General features: G+C 43.6%; 1 protein-coding gene across 1 annotated transcript in view; it reads left to right on the plus strand.

Moving 5' to 3' along the window:
- The window catches only part of si:cabz01090165.1 (uncharacterized protein LOC100333421 homolog), a gene marked incomplete in the record, with an annotated part of 351,393 nt that overhangs the window by 302,876 nt on the left and 22,383 nt on the right, over nucleotides 1-26,134 (plus strand). The window contains 2 exon segments of the mRNA XM_065960260.1: nucleotides 3,626-3,838; nucleotides 5,180-5,490. Of these exon segments, the coding sequence (XP_065816332.1) occupies nucleotides 3,626-3,838; nucleotides 5,180-5,490 (524 nt within the window).

Below are 26,134 nucleotides of genomic sequence, written 5' to 3' on the forward strand. Positions count from 1 at the left end.
CATTAAAAACAAACAGCTTTGATGAAATATGAGCACGCAGAGCAGATAAAGAAGTTAACCCTTACAGTGCCGACCTGAGGCTGAAGTCCACATCATGTGGCTGGTCCAGGTCTTTGTGAACAACAGGAGCTGCTCGACTGTTAACAGCTCCATTTTTTATTTATTGATTATGAAGGTTAGTGTTCACTTTGTATTTAAGGGGCTCATACTTGACCCCAAGATGTGAGAAACCATGGTTGACCTTGAGTTCATTCAGATTAAAAAGTGACTTTGAGTAAAATCATTTCAAGGCCCTTCATCAAGTTTTTTATGAGACTCTGTCAGCCTCAGACTGCAGGCACACAGCAGCGCTGCCCTTTACAGTATTATCTTAATCACAGATTTTATCTAAAAATAATCTGCATCTGATGTTGAATACAGTCACGAGTTAGGGCCCGTGTCCTCAGACGGCGCTCGTTACTGTCAGAGAGTCAGACGTTTTTGTTGATTTGCTCGCAGCACTGTCAGATAAAAAGAGTTCAACTTTTAGAACAGCGGTGTCACTTCTCTCTCACTGACCAATCAGAATCAACAGGGGGGCGGGACTTCTGGTATCGGAGGAGATGCTGGTCTGACTGGTCTGTAGTACGTTTACAGTATTACCCACAGGAGATCCTTTGTTGAGTGCTAAGAAGGAAGCTAGGTCATACATCTCTGCAGAAAAAAAAAAAGAGCTAAAAATCAATCATGATGTAAATGTACGCTTTGTTGAGGATTATTTCCTCACTCACTTTTGCCGTCAGCCAGCCACTTTGTTCTGGCTCTACTTCAGCTCCTCCTCCTCCTCCTGCTGCGCACTAAGGCTGGAGTCTAATTGATATTTGCCTGGTTGTACAACTTTATCTACTTATAGGTATATCCTGCAGTTTGATATTAGTGTGAGAAATTCTGTTTATTTGATGGTTTGCCCCTTGAGATGAACCATCTTGTTTTGGAGGGGGGGTCCAACACAAAAACAAAAACACAACAGTACAGTGTGATACAGACAGTCAAGCACAAAATACACACATTAACATAAAGGCTCTCAAACACCCATTCGCCCACGTATCCTTCCCGCAAAGCCACAGCACCCGTACACAAAATCATCAGAGGTAGATGCACATTATGACATTTGCAATCAAGAAAACAAAAAGATATGATATTAAAGGGGCAAGAGGACATCACCATGAGAAGCAGCAACATGGTTTTGTGAGAAAAGGTAGCAGTGATTTCTTAAAAATGTGTAGTGAATTTATTGTTCTGATGTTTGTAGGTGGATTGTTCCAGTCAGAGGGAGCTTTGTAGTTGAATGCTCGTCTGCAGATTTATTTACTGGTTTTGGGAACAAGAAAAAAGGCTGCTGAGTATGTCTTAAAGAATATGAGGAATTGTGTGGTGTTAAATGTTGTTTTAAATGAGAGGGAAAATTTAAGTGAATACTTTTGAAAATACATCGGAGCCAATGGTAATGTCTTCTTTATTAGTGCAGCCAAGTTTAAGATCATTTGAAGCAACAAATGTTTCAAGATTACCCGGCACAGTGATGGCTGTTGAGTTTTATTATTCTCCTCATCTTAAAGCTGACACTGCATATATAAGATGAAGAAATTGTGTGGATCATTATAAAATTAAATATCATATAAAAAACCATGGCGAGCAGAAAACAAGAAAAACAGAACTAATCCTTTAAATTGCCCTCCTGGTTTCAGAGAGTCCATCTTGGGAGTATTTCCAAATGTTTTTGGAGCGCTAACACCTTAAATACAAATCTGGCCTCCCAACTCACCTCCACAGTGTGCCGGCTGAAGAAAGAAACAAGCTGCTGCTCGTTTGGCTCTGTGGAGGAGTAATGCTTTAATCTTGTTAATATGTTAATAGTAAAGACATCAACGGAGCGGCTCAGAGTGAAGAAGAAAAACCTCTGCAGCTCCGCTCCTGCTGCATAATGAAGTTAGATGGTGCGAGGACTAAAGGTTGAGGAGATGCTGATCTGCTCTTCATCTGAACACCTGCTGGGAGAATACTTCCACGCGCTATCGTAGCCGAAGCTGATTCTGGGAGGGGATAACGCTGGAATTAAGTGCTGCGGGTTCAGGATGGCGCCTGAGCGAGGGATGATACAGCGAGGGTTTTTAACTCACCTGGATGTCCCCCGGGCCCAACCCCTCCGATGAAAAGTAGAGGTACAGCTTGAGATAAAGACGGGATTAATTGGTATCATGGAGGAGAGGATGATGCACAGACCTCTGCCTCACCTCCGGTAATAGTCCTGGACCTCCTTCAGCGGAGGTGCTGCAGGATCACTATAAGAGGATTAGCCTTGTAAAGGAGGTCGAACCGGAGACCTCCGTGTCACCTAAAGTGTCTGGGCTTATTAATACTCAGACAGCTAATCGCCCTCTTTCCCCACTGCAAGGACAAGTGAGCCTGCACCGCATCCCATCAGAGAGGCGAGACTGCTGCAGCCATCAGCCGACCAAGGGAAGTCCCCGCCTGGAGATCGATGAGCGCCGCTTATTGCTTCTTCTTTGACACACAGCTGTGTTCTCACACGGGGAATCAACGAGGAATTGGACGAAACAGATATTTATTACAACCAAATGAGTATTCATGCTCCTTTTTTCCCTCTGATGGCAAATTTCACTTTCACACTTCCCCCTCGCTCTCACCATGGGAGCAGCCGCTTCAATCACAGCCTTTCACTCTCAGCGTCACGGCGGCAAATTGGGGGGGTTAGAATGTAATACAAGTCTGAAAGGCACTAGTGCTTTATTTGACGCTGCATCCCAGCGGTCATCAGGTCAGCAATCATCCCCAGCTGGTAACAATACTCGGGGAAGAAGAAGGTTTTTTTGGAGATGCACTGAGTGGTAGGCATGATGAGTAAGCCCTGGTAAAGCCTCGGCTAGGCCCTGCTCGGCCTAGCTCTAATACTCCACCAGGGTTTTGGCTCGGCTTTCTGCAGGCTTAGGCGCCTGTGGGTGGGTTTTAAATATTGCAAGAGTTGGAAAAACTCTTGCGATCACTTAATCTCTCTGTGCAAACAATTGCACTCCTTCTGTCAGGAGGAACACACCACTAGCGTAAGAGTCGGAGAGGAAATGTAATGTTTTACACAACAACAGCAGCCTGAATATTTTATGAGTTTGTAAGGGCGGTTGTTATTCACAGATCATACTTACAAAAAAAAGTTATGCACAATAATTTGGAATCAAACGGTGAAACAAAGAGACATCTGGGAGATCTCAGCTGTTGGATGCAGCAAAAGAAAGAAGTCCTGCTACTCGGGTTTGAGGGGAATCAAGTGATGTCAAGTAAGATTTAAGGATCTGAGATTTACGGCTGGGTTGAGGATGGCACTCTGACTTTTCCCAAAGTTTAGACCTGCGCTTTGATACAATTTTGCATAACTTCATCATACAAATAGTAGCATGGGTTGATGTTGCATTCAAACTTCTTTTCTCTTTTTTTTGTTAGTCAACCCCTCAATTCTCAAACTTTCTTTAAAGAATAAACATGTGCCAGAAATGAAAAAGGTCGATCTAACCTCTGATATCATTTTCAGGAAGGTGTCTCATGATGTTTTGGGTCTCATTTCTCCTAACAGGAGGAGTTTGTCTGCGAGCCGCCCATGATCACCCGTCACACCTCCAAGATGTTTGTGATGGAGGGTCAGGAGGTCAGTCTGCGCTGCAAGTCCATCGGAGACCCCGAGCCGTCCACTCACTGGGTCAGTCCTGACGGGAAGCTGATCGGAAACACGTCCAGAACCGTCTGCTACGAGAACGGCTCTCTGGACATCCTGAAAGCTTCAGTGAAGGTACAGAAGGAGTTCTGAGGTTATGTGTTCTGATTTGTTTAGAAAACTTACTTTATATGAATTGCCTTTCCAACTTTGAAATTCAAACACCTAAACATTGTGAAAAGTCAGAGATATTTATCGAGAGAAATTGAAGTATATGCAGCATGACTGAAATGCATCATCAAGAAAAATACTTAACTGCCTGTGTCTGGAGGGAAAACAAGCAGAGAATGTAGTTAGCTTTTAGCCTGCAGCACAAAAATCTTAAGCTGTTTATGTTTCAAAACATCAAACTCATCAAAAGGTATTTCTCAGGTCGAAGTCCTCGGAAATGTTTTTACTGCAAAGTTTGTCACAGCAAAGGTGAACATGAATCCCGTATCCTGAGATTTATTTGCACTTCTTTAGATATGAAATGGAAAGTTACCCTGGGCCATATGTATAAATTCAATCACTGACCCTGTCACTGTCGCTCTCTCTCTGTATCGTCAGATTGGTCCATACAGAGAGGTTAGCATTAGCATTAGCATCGTGAAAGTTTTAATTGCAAACATATTGAATGTAGTTTTTGGATGTAAACTGAGCCCCACATTTTTGGGCTTTTTGCCTTTAATGATAGAAAAAGAGAATGTAGTAGGTAAGTCAGGAGAGAGCTCAGGGAATGACATGCGGGAAGGGAGACGCAGGTCGGACTTGGGGGCGGCAGAGTCAGTTGTTTCTCAACAGGAATTTAGATCCCCAGCTCCTGCAGCCACGTGTTCGATGTAAACAAGTCCATTTACCATCGACTATTTACTTGAACCTGGGCCACCCACTTGGAGGACTATAGCCTCAGTTATTGGTTTGCTATCTAACTGCGAGGCCATCAGCACCACCAACAAGCTTCAGAGTTTCCCAAAAACCATCAAAGTCTGTAACATCAGGGCGCCGGTGGCCTAGTGGTTGGCTCAGCATGTGCAGAGTCTGTGGTCCTCGTGCAGGCAATCCGCGTTCGGGTTCTGTCTGCGACTCCCTTCCTTCATATCATTCCATGCCAGCATACCAACAAAGAACCAAAAAATGATGCTGACTGCTACGAGCACTCTGACTTCACAAAACATTCAAGATTGGATCCAGAGTATTTTTAACCCCTTCAGGCGAACTTCAGTGGTTTTAAAGTTCTGTAAAATAACTTCTTCATGGGATAAGTTTGAAGACTCCAAGAGCAAAATGTTTCTATAAATGTATAAAGTAATACACTGGATATTTTAAGAGAAGGAAAGATAGGTAGCTTGACGAGTATTATAAGTTCCACACAGTATGACTCAAATCAAATCAAGGGTAAATGTTGGGCCTCTTCTCTTTTCTGCTGATTTGTAGGATTCTGGAAAGTTCACATGCATAGCCTCAAATGCAGCTGGAGAGGCGACGGCTCCTGTCGAGTTAGTCGTCAACCCGTCGCCACACTACGACCCGAAGCTGGACCCGGACCCGGGGCCTTCGGACATCCCCACGTCTATAAAGTCGAACATCAGCGGAGGTCAGGCGCGCTCCGACCAGCAGAGGGTCAGCGTGTCCGATCTAACGTCCGGCTCGGCTACCATCAGATGGCCCCCGCAGAACCACATACCAGGGGTCCGCATGTACCAGATCCAGTACAACAGCTCCACAGATGATATACTCATATACAGGTAAGAGGAAGTGTGTGTGTGTGAGTGTGTGTGCGGCTGCTGAAGGGTTTGAGAAGTCTGAACACAGAGAATGTTTTCACTGCAGGAACTTCTCTCAGGTCATTTCTCGACGCTGTCTTGTAACATTTTTGGTCCAGAAGTGGACCAATGGCGTGCATGTGAGGGGTAGAGAATGAGCAGGGAGACAGGGAGGCGTCTGATTGGTTCATCAGATTGGTACCTCGTGGCAGACATTGACAAGTTTTTACAGACTTACAAACTGATACAGATGAAGGATTTTCTTTGTTCCTTTTTCAGAGAACATGAGTTATTCATTTCTGTCAGGACCTAAAGACAATTTACACCAGAATCTGAAAAAGTGAATCTGGAGGAAATGACCGACCCGGTCTTTAATGTGTTGTTATGTGTTATGTTATGTTTATGAAGAGTGTCCGAGTCGTGAGGTGGCTGAGGGACGACATTGGAGTGATGTCGGAGTGTTTCACTCACTAAGGAAAAGAAAATTTGAAAACAGTCTCAGGTTGCTTTGCACACTCAGAGGTGGCAGCAAAGGGGAAGTAAGGTGTTACATATGGCAGCCATATTGGAGGTCTCCAGGTCACTCCATTAACAGCTGACTGTGTTCCTAACGATGTGTACAACATGTTGTTTCCTTACTGTGTGTGTGTGTGTGTGTGTGTGTGTGTGTGTGTGTGTGTGTGTGTGTGTTGAGTTTGCTAATTTGCATGGCAGATAGGTTTGTTTTATTTTCGTTTGTTTTTGTCTGTCGGTTAGGTTTATGTACATATATTTGTGCGTTTATACTTAGAAGGTGAAAAAAAAACAAGTGCAGGAACTGTGTGTGTGTGTGTGTGTGTGTGTGTGTGTGTGTGTGTGTGTGTGTGTGTGTGTGTGTGTGTGTGTGTGTGTGTGTGTGTGTGTGTGTGTGTGTCCTTTCTCTCTGTCTTTACTCAGAGATCGTCCCTGTGTGGGTTGGTATCACCAAGGTCTTCCTCGCGTAGGAAGCTGTTTCAGGGGTTTTCAGGCTGTTTCAGGTTGTTGTTGTTTGTTTGTTTTTTGGAAGAGAGCTGCTCAGCGAGGAACGAAAGTGTAGACAGAAAATAAATGATGATTTGGCTGCCAAAACAACATCACAATTGTGGTTTCATCGTGATTGGAGCGGTTAAGTGATCATTTGCGGCTGAAACAATTTTTTTAGAAATCAAGCCAAAAATACGACAAAACCGTTTTTATAAAGGGAACATGTAGCTGACTAAAATTAAATCAAGCAAGTGAAAATAAAAGAATGAACAGAAAAGTTTGGAATTTTTCCAGATGTCTTTAACCTGCAGGCTGCAATTTAAACATCGGAGACAGATGCCTGAAATCAAACTACCTCCACTAAAAGTTGTTGTTTCTGTCGCTGACAGGCTCAGATTGTTCTTCTTAGTGTCTCACAACATACCAGGAGGGATCCCTGCAGAGATGGAGCTTTTTCTGTTGAAGAGGAAGAATCGTATTTGAAACAGAAACAGCCTTTACACCGCCAGACTCCATTTATAAAAGCAGTCATTTTACCTCGCAGAACACGGGTTTGTGAGTTAATATTCTGTTCAACACTAAAGCAGCAGAAGACAAACAACTCTCCTAGGCTGCAAGGTAAAATGACTGATTTGTCAAGTCTGGTGCTTTAAGGGCAGACAGCGATGTGACGGCTGTGTTTGAATGAACAACAACAACAAAGATGTCAATCTCTGGGATTCTTTCTGTTAAGTTGTCAGACACTTAAATTATCAATTTATGCATGTCAATGATGATGATAAGAACGTTTAGTAGAGATGATTTACCTCAGAGGACAACTCTGCAGCCATTGCAGTCTTTTTCACAAAACCTGTTACAACCAGTGTTGGGGTACTTACCCAATAATGTTACACTACTAGTTACATTACTTTTGCATTACTCAGTAACACCTCCTGAGATGCTCTAAAGCTTACACAAGTACACATGAGCACAAATCCGTATTCTAAAAAAAGAAGTCAAACACAGGAGATCTTAACGATACAATCTTGTTCCTTCACGCAAAAAACCTCAAAGTGGTGTCCATATCTCTGAGCCGCAAAAAAAGTGTCCTGATTTGACACACTTTTCATTTGCATTTCCTCCTTCCTTTGAAGTTCCAATCTGTAAGATATCGTTGTCATGATATTAAGAAAAACATGCTATGTATGTCTCTGAAAAAAGAAGTCAAGTGTGAACACCCCCTGAGGCCTTAAAAGTTCTGTGATATAGTCCCGGTGCCTGTCCATGCAGGGCTTTAAAAGTAAGAACAAGAATCTTGAATTGTATTCTAAAATTGATGACAAGCCAGTCTGAAGGAAAACGTGAGCTTACTATCTGATCATTAAGGAAACATGCTATGTTGAAGTGCTGGCTTCTCTGACAACAATGCAGCAGCCAGTATGTCCTCCTTCTAACTTTAGATTCTGCTCCTGAATGCTCTGGATTTGTTTGGACCAGAGAAGGTAGGCAGGTTTTAAGGCACCTCCCCCACACAGCCGTTTTGGACGCCCCTCGGTTTGTCAGATATGAGAGCAGTTATCAGGTCAACAGGTGTTGCAGCGATGGAAGCGGTCAAGAGAAGTGGTTCAGATAGAAGTGATTGTACCCGACCTAAAAAGCCTCTGCATGTTTCTAATAAGCTCCACGAGCAGAAACGTGCTCAAACTAGGATCAATATTGGAGATGCTTTTGAAAAATGGAGAGAGGTTAGAACACAGAAAGGTTTACAGACCCATGCAGAGCTGGATAAACACTGAAGCTTCAGAGTCCACCACATGGTGACCTGAGTGAGCATCCACTCTAGAGAGGAGGGGGGGGAGACAGCTCTCTATGATGTTTATAATTTAGACTGCAGTACCCATTTTAAACACTAGGTGTTAGAGTTACATACTGCTCAGAGTGTGTGGAAAATGGAGAGTTGGACTCATCATCATTTCAGTGACACATTTTTCATTAAAAGGCTCATTTTTGCAGAGAGCTCGAGTTTCCCCTGAAGGAAGCTTCTGGTCTGTCTCCAAAACCCAGAAATCCTCCGGAGCAGCAGCTTGTTGACTTGATTTGCACATCCTAATCACCAGATGTCGATTTCAGAGCATGTTTCAGGGCTGGAGCTGCCAAGTGGACCCTCCATCAGCCCACGACACCCAGCGACCACTGGATGGTCCCATCAGCCACTTAGCCAGCTCCGTAACCATAGCAACGTCGTTCAGAATGCATAATTGAGTGCCATTACGGAGCATTTGGAGGGCCGACAGATGACGGGTTTGAAATGTGTCCACGGCCTCAATTCTCAATTTCAACTAAAAGAACCAAAAAGGGCTCAAGTGACCGTTTTGTCGTTTTGTAGCCTCTTAGCGTGAGGGAGCTGCGGGTGAAGAGCAGAAATAGATTATTGTGATTGATCCGTGGTGGGTGACCCTAATGGTTTTCCCCACGGCGGGGGAGGGTTTGTTTCTCTCAGCGGGATGTGAGACAGATGCAGCAGCACGGTGTCAGCTAATGACCCTCCTCCTCTTCAGAGCAGAGAAGACTTTATTTTTGTTTTTATCTCCACCCACCAGCTTGCGTTCGATGACCCCGTTCATCATCTGTACGATTACAAGCAGACATGTTATCGTTCAGTCAGAGACATCGATCGTTTTAAAAACAGCTGTAATGTCAGGGCGTCTGTCCTCACATGAAAGACGTCAGTGTGGCACCGGTCCCCAAACCTTTAAATGTAACTGTACTTCTTTATTTTTCTGTCAGTGGAGTCTGGAGTTAAACTTCTTTAACACCGAGTATCCGTCTGATATAAATGGAGTTACAAATTCACACTTAACATTGGTTTAAAAACATTGATTGTTGACATTTTTCCAGCTTTGACAAACATTACACCACACCATCTTCCTGTTGGTTGTTATTGTCACATAGTTAACCTAAAACCTGTTGATTTGGGGGCACTGGATAGCCTAGCAGTTATGTCATGCACCCAATGTACAGATATAGTCCTCAGTGCAGCGAGGAGCTCGCCATTGTTTTGAATCTGACCTCGGCCCTTTGCTGCATGTCATTCCCCCTCTCTCTCCTCCCAACATGTCCTGTCTCTCTTTAGCTTTCTTATCCAGCGAAAATACCCCACCCCAAACGAAAAACAGAGGCCTTTGGTTTCAATTCTACATCTTCAGTTGCATTCCCCTCAAAGCATAAAGAGAGTCGAGAGAGTCGAGCCAGAAGAATCAGCTGATGAGACGACTGCAGAGAATCTAACGTTACATTCAAGCTGCGTTCACGTGGATTCAGGAAGATGGTTGACATGTGAGAAGGGAAGACAACAAACGATTTAAATGTCTGTACACAAGACATCAGAACATAATGACAAAGGGAAAAAGCAAAAAGACATCCAATAAAACCTTCAAGAAGTCGATTAAAAGTTGAGGTAAAACACAAAAAATAAAGAAGGAAAATGAACCATCCTGCCCTCATCCACTACATTTATATCTACTTTGATATCTTATGTCTGCATGAAACCCTGTTAAGGCAGCAGATCTTTTACAGGAATTGTAACACAGCATCATCTTCTATCCTGTAAAATGTCCAATGTAACTGGGAACATGGCGTCGTCATTATGTGGTAAAATGATGTCCCAGTGCAGCCTCTCCAGAGAGTCCTGCAGCGTTCCCATGTCTAGTTAAAGTTTGATTTGTACCAGAGAGAGTGAGTGGGGAATGACATGCTGGAAAGGACCCACAATCTGCCCGCTTCATGGACTTCAGCCTCCGTACATGAGGCAACCGCATTAACCACTAGGCTACCCGCGACCAAAAATCTAAATCTTATAGCTTTCCACAGCTTTCTAAACATATTTCACCCAAAATACAAAAAAACATGTGAGGGTTTGTTTTGGGGCTTTTTGAGTCAGAGACCAGGAGAGAGAGAGAGTGGGGAATGACATGCGGGAAAGGAGCCACATTTGGGATTCGAACCCGGGACGTCTGCTTGAAGGACTATAGCCTGTACGCTAACCACTATCCTACTGATGGCTCAAAATCAAAACCTTTTCAAGTCATTTTGATCTCTTAAGCTAATGAAACTTTATTCTCAGCGATGTCAGTGCAGCAAATCTCTCTACAACATTTTTATGATTTATATTTTATTGCAGAAGAAGAATAAGTCTCTCAAATCAATGCAACCTAAATGAAACCTTATATTAATCCAAACAGCTGATGCATGTTTCTCCTGTTTCTTTGTTTTCTTATCAGATTTCACTCTTAACTAAAAAAGCCAACGTCACAAACACACAATGAATCTGCTCATGTATGCATGGTTTGCATTCATCTTAAGCGACCCAGATTAATATTTTAGTCAAATATAAAAGCCTTTCGATCTGAGATAAGAGTAAAGAGTGTTCCTCGTTCCTGTTTGCTTCTTCAGCTTCTTCTCTCTGTGAACCGTGCAGAGCAAACAGAACAAGAGGGATTTTATTTCTTGTACTTTTTCGGAGCATCTGCAGTATTTACAGCAGGTATACTTCTGTGTTCTCGGCCTCTCCTTTTTCTTTTAATGTTCTCTCTGCTGTGGCCGCCTGCAGGCACAGAGATGCAGCCTTCTCCTGTTTCAAAGGTCAGCAGTTTGATTCTCGGGCTCGGCTGGGAAAATCTGAGGTGTTTTTTTTTGGGAACTACAACAAAATGTTTCTCTCCTGCTTTTTAACCGTCTTTTGTTGTTTCCCTTGAGTTCAGCATTTATATACCATGTGGTTGTTAGAGAGGAGCTGCCTGCAGAGGAAGAGGAGGGGTTGATCAGTTTGTTGATTAGGAGTGTCAGAACGAGCCTAATGTTCCCTCATTTACTGTTCTCATACCAAAGAAGTGTTACGCAATTCATTTGTAACAATACATTGTAATATAGACGCACGGAGAGGATGAGAGGATTCAGGTGGTGGAGACGTTTGAAACACAGGATGCTTGTTCCCGAAAGATTAAACCACACCTCCAAAATAACCTTCTGCAACACTGGTCAGTAGGCTTTGGTATCAAGAACTGATTTCCACCTGGAGCTGCCTATTTTAGAAATCTGTGGAATCATTAAGACACATTATTTTCCGATCCATCCATCCATTATTTATGCCGCTTTTCCTCTTTGGGTTGGCAGGGGGGATGGGCTCAGTCACAGCTGATGTTGCGGGGCTTACACCTTGGACTGTGGTCGCCTGTCAATCACAGAGCTGACATGTAGTGACAGACAACCAGACACACTCACATTCACACAATTTAGAGTCTCCAAATTAACCAAATGAGCTGGAATGCAAAATCCACACAGAGAGGATCCTGTTCAATGGGGATTCGAACCAGGGACCTCCTCACTGTGAGGCAACAGCGCTAACTAACCACTCCTTTTCAGTTCCTTACAGCAAAATTAAGTGTTTTGTTTTGTTTTAATTAATGCTTTGTGAAAGAGGGGCAGATATTATAAGATTAGTCTTCTTTCTGCTCCTTTTCATTCCAAATTTGAGATTTTATGTTTGTTTGTTTTTCTTAACTTTATAGTTTGTTTGAATGAAATAAAATTTACAGATAAAAAAATAAAGAAATCTTTCAGGATTAAACTTCAGTGAGAATTCAGCTGTGCATAAAAAATAAAGTTATCTGCCTGGACCTGCTGTGCAGACGTAACATGACGTCATTTGTGACGCAGCATGTCAACACAGTTATGGTCAGACCCTAGCTAGAGACAAAAAGGTTTAGCTAAGCTACAATAAAAAATGACGGCACAACAAAGTGCAACATGTGCAGCAAAAAAAGTCATGCAAAGGGTGGAGCACATCAATTAAAGGCTTTATATGCGATTTCTATGAGTCCTATCTTCAGTTTGTTTACATCGCCGGGACGGCTGGCTGACTCCTCCCCTCGTGTATAAAAGTAGTTTAATTGAGGGACTAGAGAAAAGAAGAATAACATACTGTACTCACTGCTTAACTGTGTTTCTAGATCACGCTCATTTCAGGTAAATTTACATGCAGTGTGAAGATACCAGCATAATAAAGATCGCTAGCATTAGCATGCTAACACAACAATGCAGTGCAAGTTGTTTTGGTTTCATGCTGGTGCTCAAGGGCGACATCTGCTGGATCAAAACATCACATATAAAGCCTTTAAGGGGTTCTACCAGAGTTGACAGGTTGCGGTCTGAGATACTGGTGTGAAACTGGACGTTATCTCTGATTTAAATTCTAAAGAAACGTTCAAATCAAACTCAGCATAAAACTGAAATCTAACTTTTTAGTTGTTAAATCATCTCAGGAAGGTCCAGAGACCCTCAGTGCATCCAGTCATTATTCAGAAAAGTTATCTCTGCTGGCCTTCTGCTCACACTCTCTAAATATATGCAAATTAAATTTAATTATGAGCCGGCAGTGCAGTGTGTGGTTTTTTTTTCTTTTAAACGGCAGCTCTTCGAGCCTCCTCTTATAATCCATGACTCAAGTAAGAGCGCCATTCCATCCCACAGTGCCTGTACTTATACTTTTGACTTTAAGTGCAAAACATTTTGTAACACGAGAGCAGCTCTCTGGCCTCTCCACTGAATATTGTAATAGAAGAGACTCATGACGCCCACTCTGCCCTCTCTGCCCCGCCTCTGCAGTCTGGTCCCATGCAGGCTTAGAGAGCGAGCACCGAGCTGTTCATCATCACACACTGAGGCGCCGCCGCACTGTACTCTGCAGCACTCCACATTCATTGTTGTAATTACTGTCACTCTCAGGCCTCGTCTCCGCTGAGCACCATGCGGCTCTTCTTCATCTCAGTGTTCTTAAAGACCCCTTAAAATGACATGTTTGCTTCTTTAATGTGATGTAATTCCTGAAGGCAGACGGCGATGCACACGGCGAGGGGGTGAGCTGATATATTTATGTAATATTGTTTTTTTTTAGGAAGTTAGGAGTGTTATACTTCATCGGTTTTCCCCCCGAGTCTAGACTGCTAAAATGTTCCACACATTTCAGGTATAATGAGTCTTTGAGTATCTGATGTGTCACTTGCATCGCACGCTAAAATGAAAAAACAGGTGTGGAGCAGAAGAGAAGCAAGATGATTCCTTATCCTCTCCAAATATAAAACTGAAAGCTACAGAAAGCTGATCATTTTTGGAAATCGGGGGGATTTTTGTGATACAAGGTGTGCCTCATTTTTAAGGGAGATCTGTTATCCTCACTTTCACCAGAAATGCTGTCAGTCTGGGAGACCTAGTGAGTAGTGTTGCAAGATGTGTAGCTCAAAAACCTCCTTATTTATCTTATACTAGCATCAGTAAAATCCCTTATTACAACCTCTGCCTGAAACGCTTCATTTCTGCTACTGTCTCTTTAAGACCCACCCTCCAACGTGCCCACTCTCCTCCGATTGGCCAGCTCTGGCGTTTCCTTGAAAGAGCTGCCAGGGTGGGAGTGTCATGTATAGCAGGAATGTTTCAATTCATTTTAATTCTGTTTCCCCCTGCTGGTCATTTGAGATAATTTAATTTTGCTCTTTTTCACTGTATTTTCTGATTGGTCATTTTAAGTCATGTGACTCAGTTATGAGACTCTAGTTGGGAGGGGCTTCATTTATGTTCCATGTGGTTGGCCTGCAGCACAAGCCAGCTTTTTCTTTTCTTTCTGCCTGTGTGCCTTGAAAAGCATCCCATGTAAGTTTATTCACAAGAACAGATCTTTATATTTATACATACAAACTATTTGATATATTTGATGCATTTTGTATAGTTTAAAGACAGATCATTTACAAGCTAAAAATGCTAATGTTTAAGATAGCAGCCTTTAATTTGTGCTTGTTTTTATTTTGTATTTTTTCAGTTTTACAATGAAAGCATTTTGAATTTACTCCAGCCTCTCATTTCTCTCGAAGTCTGTAAGATATCTGTCATTTTGTGTACAGACACACACACATTGAGGACAGAATAGGGCGTGTCCTTAAACTTTGCTCCATGCTTTGCTCTGATACGTCGACAGAACCTGACATCAGGATCTGGCCAAGTCTCAAGAACTTCTTGTAACGTCTCGGGGAACCGCGTCCAGGGATTACGCCGACATCTGTGTATCTTGTGTTTAAAAAAACGAGTCCACACATCAGACAACAACACAGAGAACATGACAGCATCTTACTGACTTTGTGGCTTATTTTGAGTCATTTTTAGTCAGATACAGACACAACACTACACATGCATGAGCAACTGCACCGTGCATGAGCAGGACCAATGAGCACTCACACTGGTTAAACGAGCTGGACTTTGGGGATCAAATGTGCACGGACATGGTACAGAATGCCTCATGCGAGTTCGCCCTTACAGACACTTGAAGTTATCCAGCTAAAAAACAAACTTCATTAGCAGCTCGCTCCAAAGTCTGCAGGCAAACATGTTAACAAGCAACGGATGTTTTCAGCTGGATGGAAACGACAGAAGCTGATTTGAACCTGTCTGTGCTGTACAACATGAAGGCAGAGAACTAAAGTGAAGCCTCTCCTTTGTTGCATAGAACCAAAAGTGTTGCATCATTTAAAGGACACAGGGTTCTGAGTTGTAGATCTTATCTAATAAGCCGTGTTTGTTTCACATATTTACCCGTCGCTTTTTGTTTTCCCTCACTGTCACTGCGTGTGTTTTCTTTCCACAAGCCGTTGATTCTAGTCAGCAGAAGCAGCGTGTGCTGTTTTATGTGTTGAATAGAAACCCAGCATGCATTGTGGGTTTTGGCACATCCATTGTAAACTGTGTAAACTGATGCAATATTATGAGAGGAGAGGAGAGAGAGCGGAGAGGAAAACAAGTGTGACTGGGAGCTGTTGGATGCTGAAAACAAGACTGAATAAAATAAAATAAAATAAAATAAAATAAAATAAAATAAAATAAAATGCAGCTACATGTCTCCAGCACACCCAAGCCCCTCCCCTAGCGTTGCCTATGATCTTTTCAGGGAAAGAGGAGCGAGCATGCCTGCTGTTATTCACCACCCTGCTTCACATTCACATGTGGCAGCTGTCCAATCCTGCTCAACTGTGTTAACTGTGTTAACTGTGTTAACTGTGTTAACTGAGCGGCTGCAGTCAGCTGATTTTGGGCAGCAGTAGCTCCGGGGTTCATCATGGACGTTGTCGAGGGGATAGAGGAGGGGTCACTCATTCGTTTTCCTGACCGCTGATATTCCAGTCCAAAAAGCTGCAGGCTGTTCCCTGCAGGCGGGCGGCTGCTGCCCATATCATAATGGCATGATGAATGGGGGCAGAGAAAATGTAAGAAGTTCAGTGAAGTTCAGTGGCCATCGCTGCGGTTATCAGTGCTGCCCATGCTGCAGGGGGGGCACAGCTCAGACAGACACATTACGCATTACAGACCAAATAGACTGATGACTTGAACTTCCCCTCCAGCAGAGCCTCTGCCGCTGATAGCTGAAGCAGCTTGTTGCAGTGACAGAAGGAGCAGTGACAGTTACAGAGCGTATCAAAAGTGGAAGAATAAAAGTGGAGCTGTGAGAAACAGATGAAAGCTTGATAATGGAAGCTGTATGTTTACACAGGAAGTCAATCTATGAATGTGCTGTAGCTTCAATCATAGCAGACATTACAAGTCAACATGTTACGTAGTTAGAGAGGAAGGGAAGACGGCACAGAGGAAAACATTTGTAGTATTTGTGTTGACCTCCTGAGTCAGAGGTCGACAAAGACAGCGATGCAAAGATGTCTTGAGTAAAGAAACAACATGAATCTTTAACTCAAGACACAAACTTTGGAGAGATGTCTGCCCACAGTGAGTTCTCCTGAGCTGGTTTGGGTCGGGGGGGGGGGGGGGTTGGTGCCTTGCTCAAGGGCACCACATTGAGTCTATGCATGTCCTATGAAATGTGCTATATTGATAAACCTGACTCGACTTGACTCGGCAGTGCTCAGGAAGTGAACTGGCACCTCTCCAGCTACCAGACCAACCAATATTTTGCTCCACTCCGGGACTTGAACCGGCGACCCTCCGGTTCCCAACCCAAGTCCTTACAGACTGATACTGGAGAGAAGAAAAGAAGTGCAGGATACATCAGAACATAGACAAAAATGTGTTAAAAATCAGACCGGGGCGCTGGTGGCCCAGTGGTTAGTACACGCGATGTGGTGGCTGTGGTTCTCCAAGCGGGCGACCCAGGTTCAAGTCCCACCTGTGGCTCCTGTCCTGCATGTCATTCCTCTCTCTCTCTCTCCCTGATTTCAGACTCTATCCACTGTCCTATCTCTCCATTAAAGGCACAAAAATAAATCTTATTTTTTCACTCTGCTGCTGCCTGTCACCTTTACCAGCGCCAACATTTTATTCCTAATCTTCAGCATAAATCTGATCTGGTCATAAAAATCTGTTTTGTTCACAAGTGTTAATAATTCCATCCCAGATTGGACTTGAATTGGTTTCATTGTTTTGTATTATTGCAAAATTATCAGCAAGTGATTATTTTTCTCAATCCTGTTTAAGCTTCTTACACTTCAAACGGTCAATCACAACAGTTTCTTCCCCCCTGACATCATCAACATGCCCTTCATATCTTTGACTAGTCGACTCTGTGTAGAGCAGCAGAGTAACGTGCTCTGTCTTTCTTTGTACATCTAAAAAAGAGGATATTTGTGGGTGAGTTGGTTGAGCCGGCGCTTCATGTTCAGACGCTCCACTCCTCGTACTGGTTGCAAGATCGACTTCTGATCCGGACTCCGTTTGGAGGATATCATCCCCTTTACTCTCTCTCTCTCTCCATATCGATGTCCTCTCTCGCTAAAGCTGTTCTATAAAATGAAAGAAGGAAGTGTTAAAGGGAAAGAAAGAGAAGGAAATGAAGGAAGTGAGAGTTTAAAGATGGTTTTTGTGGTGCAGTTAGCCAAGAGGCTGCTCTCAATTTCAGCACTGCCTCCTCTTCCTCCTCTCCTCCCCTTGCTCCTCATCCTCCTGCTCATCATCCTCCTCCTCCTCCTCCTCCTCCTCCTCCTCCTCCTCATCCTCATCCTCATCCTCCTCCTCCCATATTTTTTTTCATATCTCACCGGCTCAGGTTTCAGTTCATCGTGCTGCGCTGGCAGAAAAGTCAAAGAATCTTTGAGAACCAAAGCACAGAGATAACAGATCGACATTTCCTTCTCTCTTCCTCCTCCTTCTCCTCCTCCTCCTCCTCTCTTCCTTCCTCCTCCTCCTCTTCCTCTAACACACGATCGGGGGGGAAGCGGGAGGTAAATTTTGTAAAAATTTGGTTGGTTTGGTAACTTTGGTAAATTTGGTAAAAATTGTATTTTTACATCGCTCCCTCCTTCTACTCAAATCTGCCCCAGGGCAAGAATAACCTGACTGGTTTTATCCGTCACCTCTCTCTCTCTCTTCCTCTCTCTCACACACACACACACACACACACACACACACACACACACACACACACACACACACACACACACACACACACACACACACACACACACACACACCACACACTCTAAGGGTTATGAGTCCAGTGAGAGATCAACCCCTGTCAGCACCAGGAAATGAATCTATTGATTCTCCTTCCTTAATATTCTCTTCTACTCGTCTTTTTCTGTCTGTTCAGGACCAGGACTTATGTGTGTGTTTGTGTGTGTGTGTGTGTGTGTGTGTGTGTGTGTGTGTGTGTGTGTGTGTGTGTGTGTGTGTGTGTGTGTGTGTGTGTGTGTGTGTGTGTGTGTGTGTGTGTGTGTGTCGACATGAAAGACTTCACAGAGCACAGTGTGAGAAAGTGTGTGTGTGTGTGCTGGCTTTCTAATTACCATCCTGCCCGGCTCTCGAAGGAGAGATTAAAGAGAGAGAGCAGAATGTAAAACTAGAAGAATGAGGGATGCAGAGATGGAGGAGGGATAAGATGTTTCATTGACTCAGCTGATAAAGAGAAAGGTGGAGGGAGGTGAGGAAGGGTCCAGGAAGTGACATCTCAGGTTGATGAGACATCCTCTGTTTTCTCTCCTTTTCTCCACTTCTCTATCTCTTTCTCAGCGACAGACCTTTACAAAGTCACTCGAATGTCACCTCTCTTTCCGCTCTCATCCCTCGCTCCGTCGCATCAACCTCTGCGCCCAGGCTCGTCCCTCCTGCCCCCTCCCTCCATCAGACAAATGTCACCGTGTCCCACCGGGTCTCTGGTTAGAAAACATCCAGCTCAGAAGCTGACAGCCGGGCCTTTTAGTGCGGAGATCAAATCAGAGCTTTTCTCTCCTGCTCAAAACTCACTGCGCTGCTCTCACAGTCAGCAGGAGGTCAAATCTAACTTCAACATTCCTGCTGCATCCAAAACTCTGAGAACATTTTACCATTAAGACATTTTCAGTAAATGTTTCTACATGGGAGGCTCTGAGGAAGTCAGCCGTCCAACACTTTTTTGGGGATTTAGGGTCTAAAAGATGAAGATTTAGAAAGTTTTGGAATGACGTCACTGAATTATTTCAGCCTGCAGAAGTGAATCTGAACATAACTGCTGCAAAGGACGCTAAAAGTTCTTCTTTCTGTCACTGACGGGCTGAGATTGTTATTCTAAAGGCCCTGACACACCAAGCAGACGGCAAAGAACTACTGGCAACGAAGGCCGCCTGTGGTGTCGCCTCACGTCTTGGCCAAAAAGTTGCACTTGAACACACCACAAAGACTACAGCCGACGACCAACCACCACGTCTGTTCTGCTCATGTGTGAGAGGAAATACCTCTCCATGTCAGCAGGGGGCGGTAGTTTGTTGTTATGATACGAGAAGACCATTTTCACCCCGCTGTCGCTCACCACTCGTATTATAGGTCGTCTACTAATGGAGAATAATGTCTGATAAGAAGTAGAAAATGGCGCCGGTGTTGTCAGTTCTTGGTCTTTTAGTGGAAAAAGAAAAGAAGAGGAGGAGACAAATAAGGAGAAACCACACTAATGGGTGAAAGCATGGATACTACAGAGACATGCTCAAGAGGCTTTACTGAACCTGAGAGGAGAGCTGGAGAGAAATGAAACCTCTGAACAGCCAATCAGAGAGATTCCTCTCACAGACGCTGATTCAACATGTCGAATCTGCCAAAAAAATGGCATACAGGGGCCGACGGGTAGCAACGATCTCCTTGGTGTGTCAGTGCCTTAAAGGCAGAATATGCGTATTTTTTTGATCCAGCAGATAAGAAGAGATAAGACTGAGTTGTTGTTTTTTTCTTAAGGTGGTTTTAAAACAAGGGACCCGGATCCAAGTACACCTGACCCAAGTCCTCGGGGACTGGGCCCAAGTCCGCTCTTAAAGGCTTTATATGTGATTTTTTGATCCAGCAGATGTCGCCCTTGAGCACCAGCATGAAACCAAAACAACTGGCGCTGCATTGTTGTGTTAGCATGCTAATGCTAGCGATCTTTATTATGCTGGTATCTTCACACTGCATGTAAATTTACCTGAAATGAGCGTGATCTAGAAACACAGTTAAGCAGTGAGTACAGTATGTTATTCTTCTTTTCTCTAGTCCCTCAATTAAACAACTTTTATACACGAGGGGAGGAGTCAGCCGGCCGTCCAGGCGATGTAAACAAAGTGAAGATAGGACTCTGAAAACTCTGAAAACATCACAGACAGTGGGACTCGGGTGTTACACCCATTGTAGACAGTCATGACTCACAGAGTTATTTTCAGAGGAGATACTTGAGTTCTATTATATTTAAGTGTGGAAAATCACATATAAAGACTTTAAGGATCGTTTGCTCTGGTCTGAATCGTTGACCAGTTTGTTCCATTGTGGGATGAAGTCGTTACTGAAGCAATTCCAAAACTCGTTCTACTTGTTAGTCATTTAGATCCCCCAGCAAAGAAAGCCCAAGAAAAAAATCTGAATTTACCACTTAGATTTAAAAATGATCTGTATGCAACACTATTATTCCTCGACCTCCCTCACTTTCCTCGGTCACTCGTTCACTTTTAACTCTTCCCCACACTCAGCAGCGGTCCTTCCATGAAGCCAGCAGAGCTTCTCTAAAACACCCACATGCACTGCATGCGTGTAATAAGTTCCTTCAGTAGAGCTGAGCCGAGGTGCACGTTGACCTTTTTCCCACTAATGATGCCCACTCTCCTCTCAGCCAGCTGTCTCTCTTCTTTATCTTCTCCTTTTGTCTGACTCACTTTTCTCTGCATCTCTGTCGCTCGATCCAAATCTCAAGCAGATTCCCGTTCAAACAGATTGGCTTTGTTTTTTCAGCTGTTTGCTTCTGCTGTGTTGAAATGAGAAAACTGAACTGGGAAACACACAGTTCAATGATTGATTATGCACGTTGTGCTTACAGGTACCTGATATCTTATCTTTGATTTCCAAACCTGTAAAATATCCTCTTGGATGTTTTTCTGAGATACTTTATGACCGGCATCGTCTCCTCTTTTTAACACAGATCCAAAAGAAGTTAGATTTTCTTAACCATTCCTTAAGGTCAGCCAGCATAACCATGAGGCCATGACGATCGACATCTCCTCATGGTGCGCTGTCAATAGTCTTCATGAGGAGCATCAGCACTTGACCACAGATTTTAAAGACGGGGGAAGAAGCTGTGCTTAGTGAATGAGTCTAATCAGCCTGACTCATCGATCCTTTAAGGATGTTTGTTAGAGGCTACAGCCCTGAAACATCAGCAGCGTGATGTCGATAAATACATGGTGCTGTCCGTGGTGCTGAAACACCAAACAGTATTAAATATATATGTATTTGTTTCCTCTCAGTCCTGACGCTTCTGTAAGTTTTGTCTTGGATCTTTGACACTCCCTGGTCTCTGTGGTTTATCTGCATCGAGATCGAGTCTTGTTCAGAGTGAGAAGTGATTACCTGGAGTAGATGTGTTACAGCAGACATGTTGTATTATTGCTTGTGAAGGCACCTAGAGAGAAAGAGAGACGACTCTGTAAGTTCAGTACAGATATAGTAGTGGACACAGATTTTATTTCGGTGTTTGGGGAAGGAGTTTAGTGTTCTTCAGGCTGCAACATTTGTTTAAAACATGACAGGATTGTTTCTTTGTTTGTTTTTAAAGTCTTTATATGCAATCTTTCAGACTTAAATGTAGAAATCAAGTATATCCTCTGAAAATAACTCTGTGAGTCATGACTGTCTACAATGGGTGTAACACCCGAGTCCCACTGTCTGTGATGTTTTCAGAGTTTTCAGAGTCCTATCTTCACTTTGTTTACATCGCCAGGACGGCCGGCTGACTCCTCCCCTCGTGTATAAAAGTTGTTTAATTGAGGGACTAGAGAAAAGAAGAATAACATACTGTACTCACTGCTTAACTGTGTTTCTAGATCACGCTCATTTCAGGTAAATTTACATGCAGTGTGAAGATACCAGCATAATAAAGATCGCTAGCATTAGCATGCTAACACAAGAATGCAGCGCAAGTTGTTTTGGTTTCATGCTGGTGCTCAAGGGCGACATCTGCTGGATCAAAACATCACATATAAAGCCTTTAAAGTGGGGTTGTAGTGAACTCTGATTTTTGCAGATGGTGTGGATTTTTTGTTTGCCTCTTGCTGGTACCTCCAAAAGGCACTGGGGGGTGGGGTGGGGGGGTTTGCATCCGAGAGAGAAGCAGCTGGAATGAGGGTCGGCACCTCCGAGTCCGAGGCCATGGCTCTCTGCCGAGTAAAAGGTGGTTTGCTCCCTCCAGAGCGTTTTGCTTTAGACCGTCTCTCACTGATCGAATCTCTCTACCTTTTGAACATCCATCAGTGTCCTCACTCCGCTAGTCATCGCAAGTCCACAAAGCCAGATGACATCATGATGACATCATCAGACATGACAAAAGGATGTTAAATATATTTTAAAAAAAACATCAGAATAACTGTCAGATTTGATGGCCGAGTTTCTGAACAAGTGCAGAATTTGAGTGAGTCCTTGCCCCAAGTAAAGGGGTTTAAGGGGTTTAAGTACCTCAGGGGTATGGTTCATGAGTGAGGGTATGAGGGACTGTGTGTAGACAGACAGGTTGGCTCAGCGTCAGAAAGTAAAGCGGGCGTTGTGCCGGACCGTTGTGGTGAAGAGGGAGCTGAGCCGGAAGGAAAAGCTCTCCATTTGCTGGTCCATCTTCATTCAACCCTCACCTGTGGTCATCAAAAATAAGAATAGAAGCAGGTGAAACTAGTTTCCTCTGGAGGGTGTCTGGGCTCAGCCTTAGAGAGAGGGTGAGGAGCTCAGACATTCAGGGGGGAGCTCGGAGTAGAGCTGCAACTCCCTCGCATCGAAAAGGTGCTGGTTCAAGATGTTCAAGCATCTGATTAGGACGCCTCCTGATCGCCTCCCTTTGGAGGTTTATGTAACCCAGGTCACAGAGAATATAAATACACAGAAATATTTAAATGATTATTGTTTGAGATCAAAATATGTGTGACACTGTGACTTTAATGAAATGCAATAGACGTGTGCTACATTTACCTGGCACGCCCAACTAGGAGGAGACCCTGGTTAGACACAGAATGTGTTGAGGGATTATAGATCTTGTCTGGCCTAGGAACTCCTCAAATCCCCAATTGATCTGGACAATATTGCATGGTAGAGGGAGGTCAGGGATGACTTATTTCATCTATTGCCACCACGACCTGACCGGATGAAGCAGAAGAAAATGGATGGGTGGTTGAATCAAACTGTTCCTTTAAGAATCCGTCCATCGACACCAAAATCAATCAATACCTTCTCTAGCCTTGCAGATAGTTGTTGGTCTAATTTAAAGGTAGCAACAGCAGTGCTTCCTCCCTGAAAGAGAGACTCTCCTCTGCTGAAGGAAACCCAATGACGGTCACACCTGTGGATTCTCAGGTAGTCGGGATATTGTTTCTGGAAAAGCACCAGAATAAATCAATTCTCCTCCATTGTGCTGAGGTGATGTAACACTTCAGCAGCAGAAATATCAAAAAGCTCAGCAAAAAAAAAAAATAGAAATGAGTAGTCTGCAGGGCTTAACCTCACCGGGGTTTGTTATTACTCATCCTCTAAATTATGATGTAACATGTTTTTAAAAATCTTTTTTAAGACTGGAAACTTGACTTTAGAGAGGTGCATAAGGTTCCATTCAAGGATATTTTATGATGATATTTAGGGCACCTTAATATCAATGCACCAGTTTGACTTTTGACTCGATGTGAAGATGGATGATGTGACTCCACCTAGTGTTGTAGTCAAGACCACAGTAACCAAGACCAGGACAGACCTCAGACCAGAGTGCTCCGAGACCGAGACAAGACCAAGACCAAGACCAAGACCAAGTCCATAAATATCATTGATAATTCCTCATCCTGTGTGCAGGTGGCCTGTCCCTCACTTAGACCGTAATCCGGGGAAAGAAATCTATTTGAAAGAAAGTTATTTGTTGTTTTAGAACGAGGCGTTTCCCTTCTAATCACAGTGATGACGTGGAAAAGGAGTCAATCAGTGGTGGTCTTGATCGGTCTTGATTTAAAATCCAGAGTCCGGCCACACTGAGACAGAGACAACACCGAGAAAAAATTCTTTAGATTTCAAGACCTTCACAAATCAGTCTTGAGACCAAGACCAATTTCAAGTACAACAACACGACCTCCACCTCCTTCTGTTGTAGAAACACAAGAACAAAATGTCTCCCCTTCTTCTTCTGTCCAAAACACACATTGAACTTACCAACAGGAAGAAAACATTGACTGTAGTTATCAGTCTCTCTAGCTGCTGCTGCTGCTGCTGCTGCTGCTTCCATTTACACCTTGTGTGTGTCGGTGAACACACACTGATCTGTGAATGAGCTGTGAAATTAAAACACGTGTGCCTGGAAAAGGTTTCATGCTTTTTTTTTTTTCTAATCAACACAAAGACGTTTTCCACTCCTCCTCCTCCTCGCCCCCACTTATCTCCCTCCCTCTCTCCTCCTGCTTCTTGGTCTTTTCTTTCCTCCTGCTCTCTTTTCTGTCTGTCCTTCTTGATATTCAGACGATGAGAGGATGATGATAACAAGGATGTGTCTCACCTTGACCTTGTGTCTCTCGGGGTGTGAAGGGAATTACCTATGTGTGTTTCATACCTTCAGTGTCCCGGTATAATCTCCATGAAGTCACCTTTCAGGGGATGAAAACAAATCTAAAATAATATAAGAGATGGTCTGTGGTGTTGCACGATTCAGTTCTTTAAATAACACTCGGGAAACCGTCGTCATGTCTCATGTAAGCGGTTATGTCACACATTTCCTGGTGTTTTGATTTCTGGATTATTGGACGCGCTGACAGCCTTCAGGTGTTCCCTCAGGTTTGATCATTGTACAACCTGCTCTGACTCACTCAGCTTTGGCAGCCCGCTCTCACCTGCTCTGAGAGGTTTGTATTTATACACCTTTATTCAAAAACGCATGCCTCTTAACCTGCTCCCATATTGTGCAACTGTGTGTGGTGGGAAAGTGCTGCATGCTTCACAGGATGAGGACAGGATGTTGTACTCTAGACGATCTGCTTTGGAAACTAATTTTCTTTTAACACCTGTGTTGTCCTTCTCCACCTTTTCAAACAATCCCCCTGTGGTCTACATGAAACATCTGTGCTGTGCTTTGATCAAAGTATAACATGAATCAAGCACCAGAGGAGGTTTGTGACCCTGTATAAACCAGCTCTCTCAGAACGCTCCGTTTTGGTGTGTGTGTCTCTTTAAATGAAATGACCCCCCCCCCCCCCTGAGTTTTCCCCATAGACATCACTCCTGTGTAGAGAGAATAAAAATGGCCGACCTGCGCAAAATTTTGCTCTAGGCTGGAGGTGGAGTCCATGGGTGGAGATACCAGGGGAAGGGAGGGTTTCTCTTTTTTACCAGAATCCCACTGTGACATCACAAGGAGAGCACATTAGAAACAGAGCATTTTTCTCTGTGTTGTAAGACTTATGCAGACCACAAACAAAGGACTGGATGGTTTATTTCACATTTTGTGGGTCAGCAGACTCTCAGGTTACCCAGATATATGTTCACAAACACCAAACAAGTGGATTTTTCTGAATATGTCCTCTTCAATGCTGCCAGCCCTCATTGATATGGAATGATTTTTGAATTGCGATTGCATGGGTTAAAGTTTGGAACAAAATGATAAAATCAGATGGTTGAAAAAGAACGTTGGTATGATAACATCCAACAATCTCTAATCAGGAACATTTAGGGACGTTATGAAGAAAGGATCCAATAAACCAAAATAACAACGTGACCTGAATCATCGTATAACTATTGTTGTTATTGATCCAATCCAGAGCTCTGTAGGAACACTGACCTCGTCTTGTACGGTTAAAGTTTAACAGGATGTATAGTGCAGCTAACTGAAAATCAGTGACCTTCACTGTAGAGGAAATAAAAGATGCATGTGGGTGTTTCCAGAGGCAAGTCGAGCTGCATTTCTCTCAGTCGACGACTGTGTCATTTAATAATGGAGCATAAAAGGAGTGGAGGCTTACAGCTCTTTCATACATACAGAATGTGAACGAGGAGACGCTGAGATGAAATGTAACCCGAGTGATGGGCTGGATTTAGTGTCGTGCCTCGGCTGAAATCCTGAGTGGCTCCATTTCACACGGCTGTGGACGCTGCATTATTCACAGAG

Source organism: Labrus bergylta, chromosome 11, assembly GCF_963930695.1.
Source record: "Labrus bergylta chromosome 11, fLabBer1.1, whole genome shotgun sequence".
Classification (NCBI taxonomy): domain Eukaryota; kingdom Metazoa; phylum Chordata; class Actinopteri; order Labriformes; family Labridae; genus Labrus; species Labrus bergylta.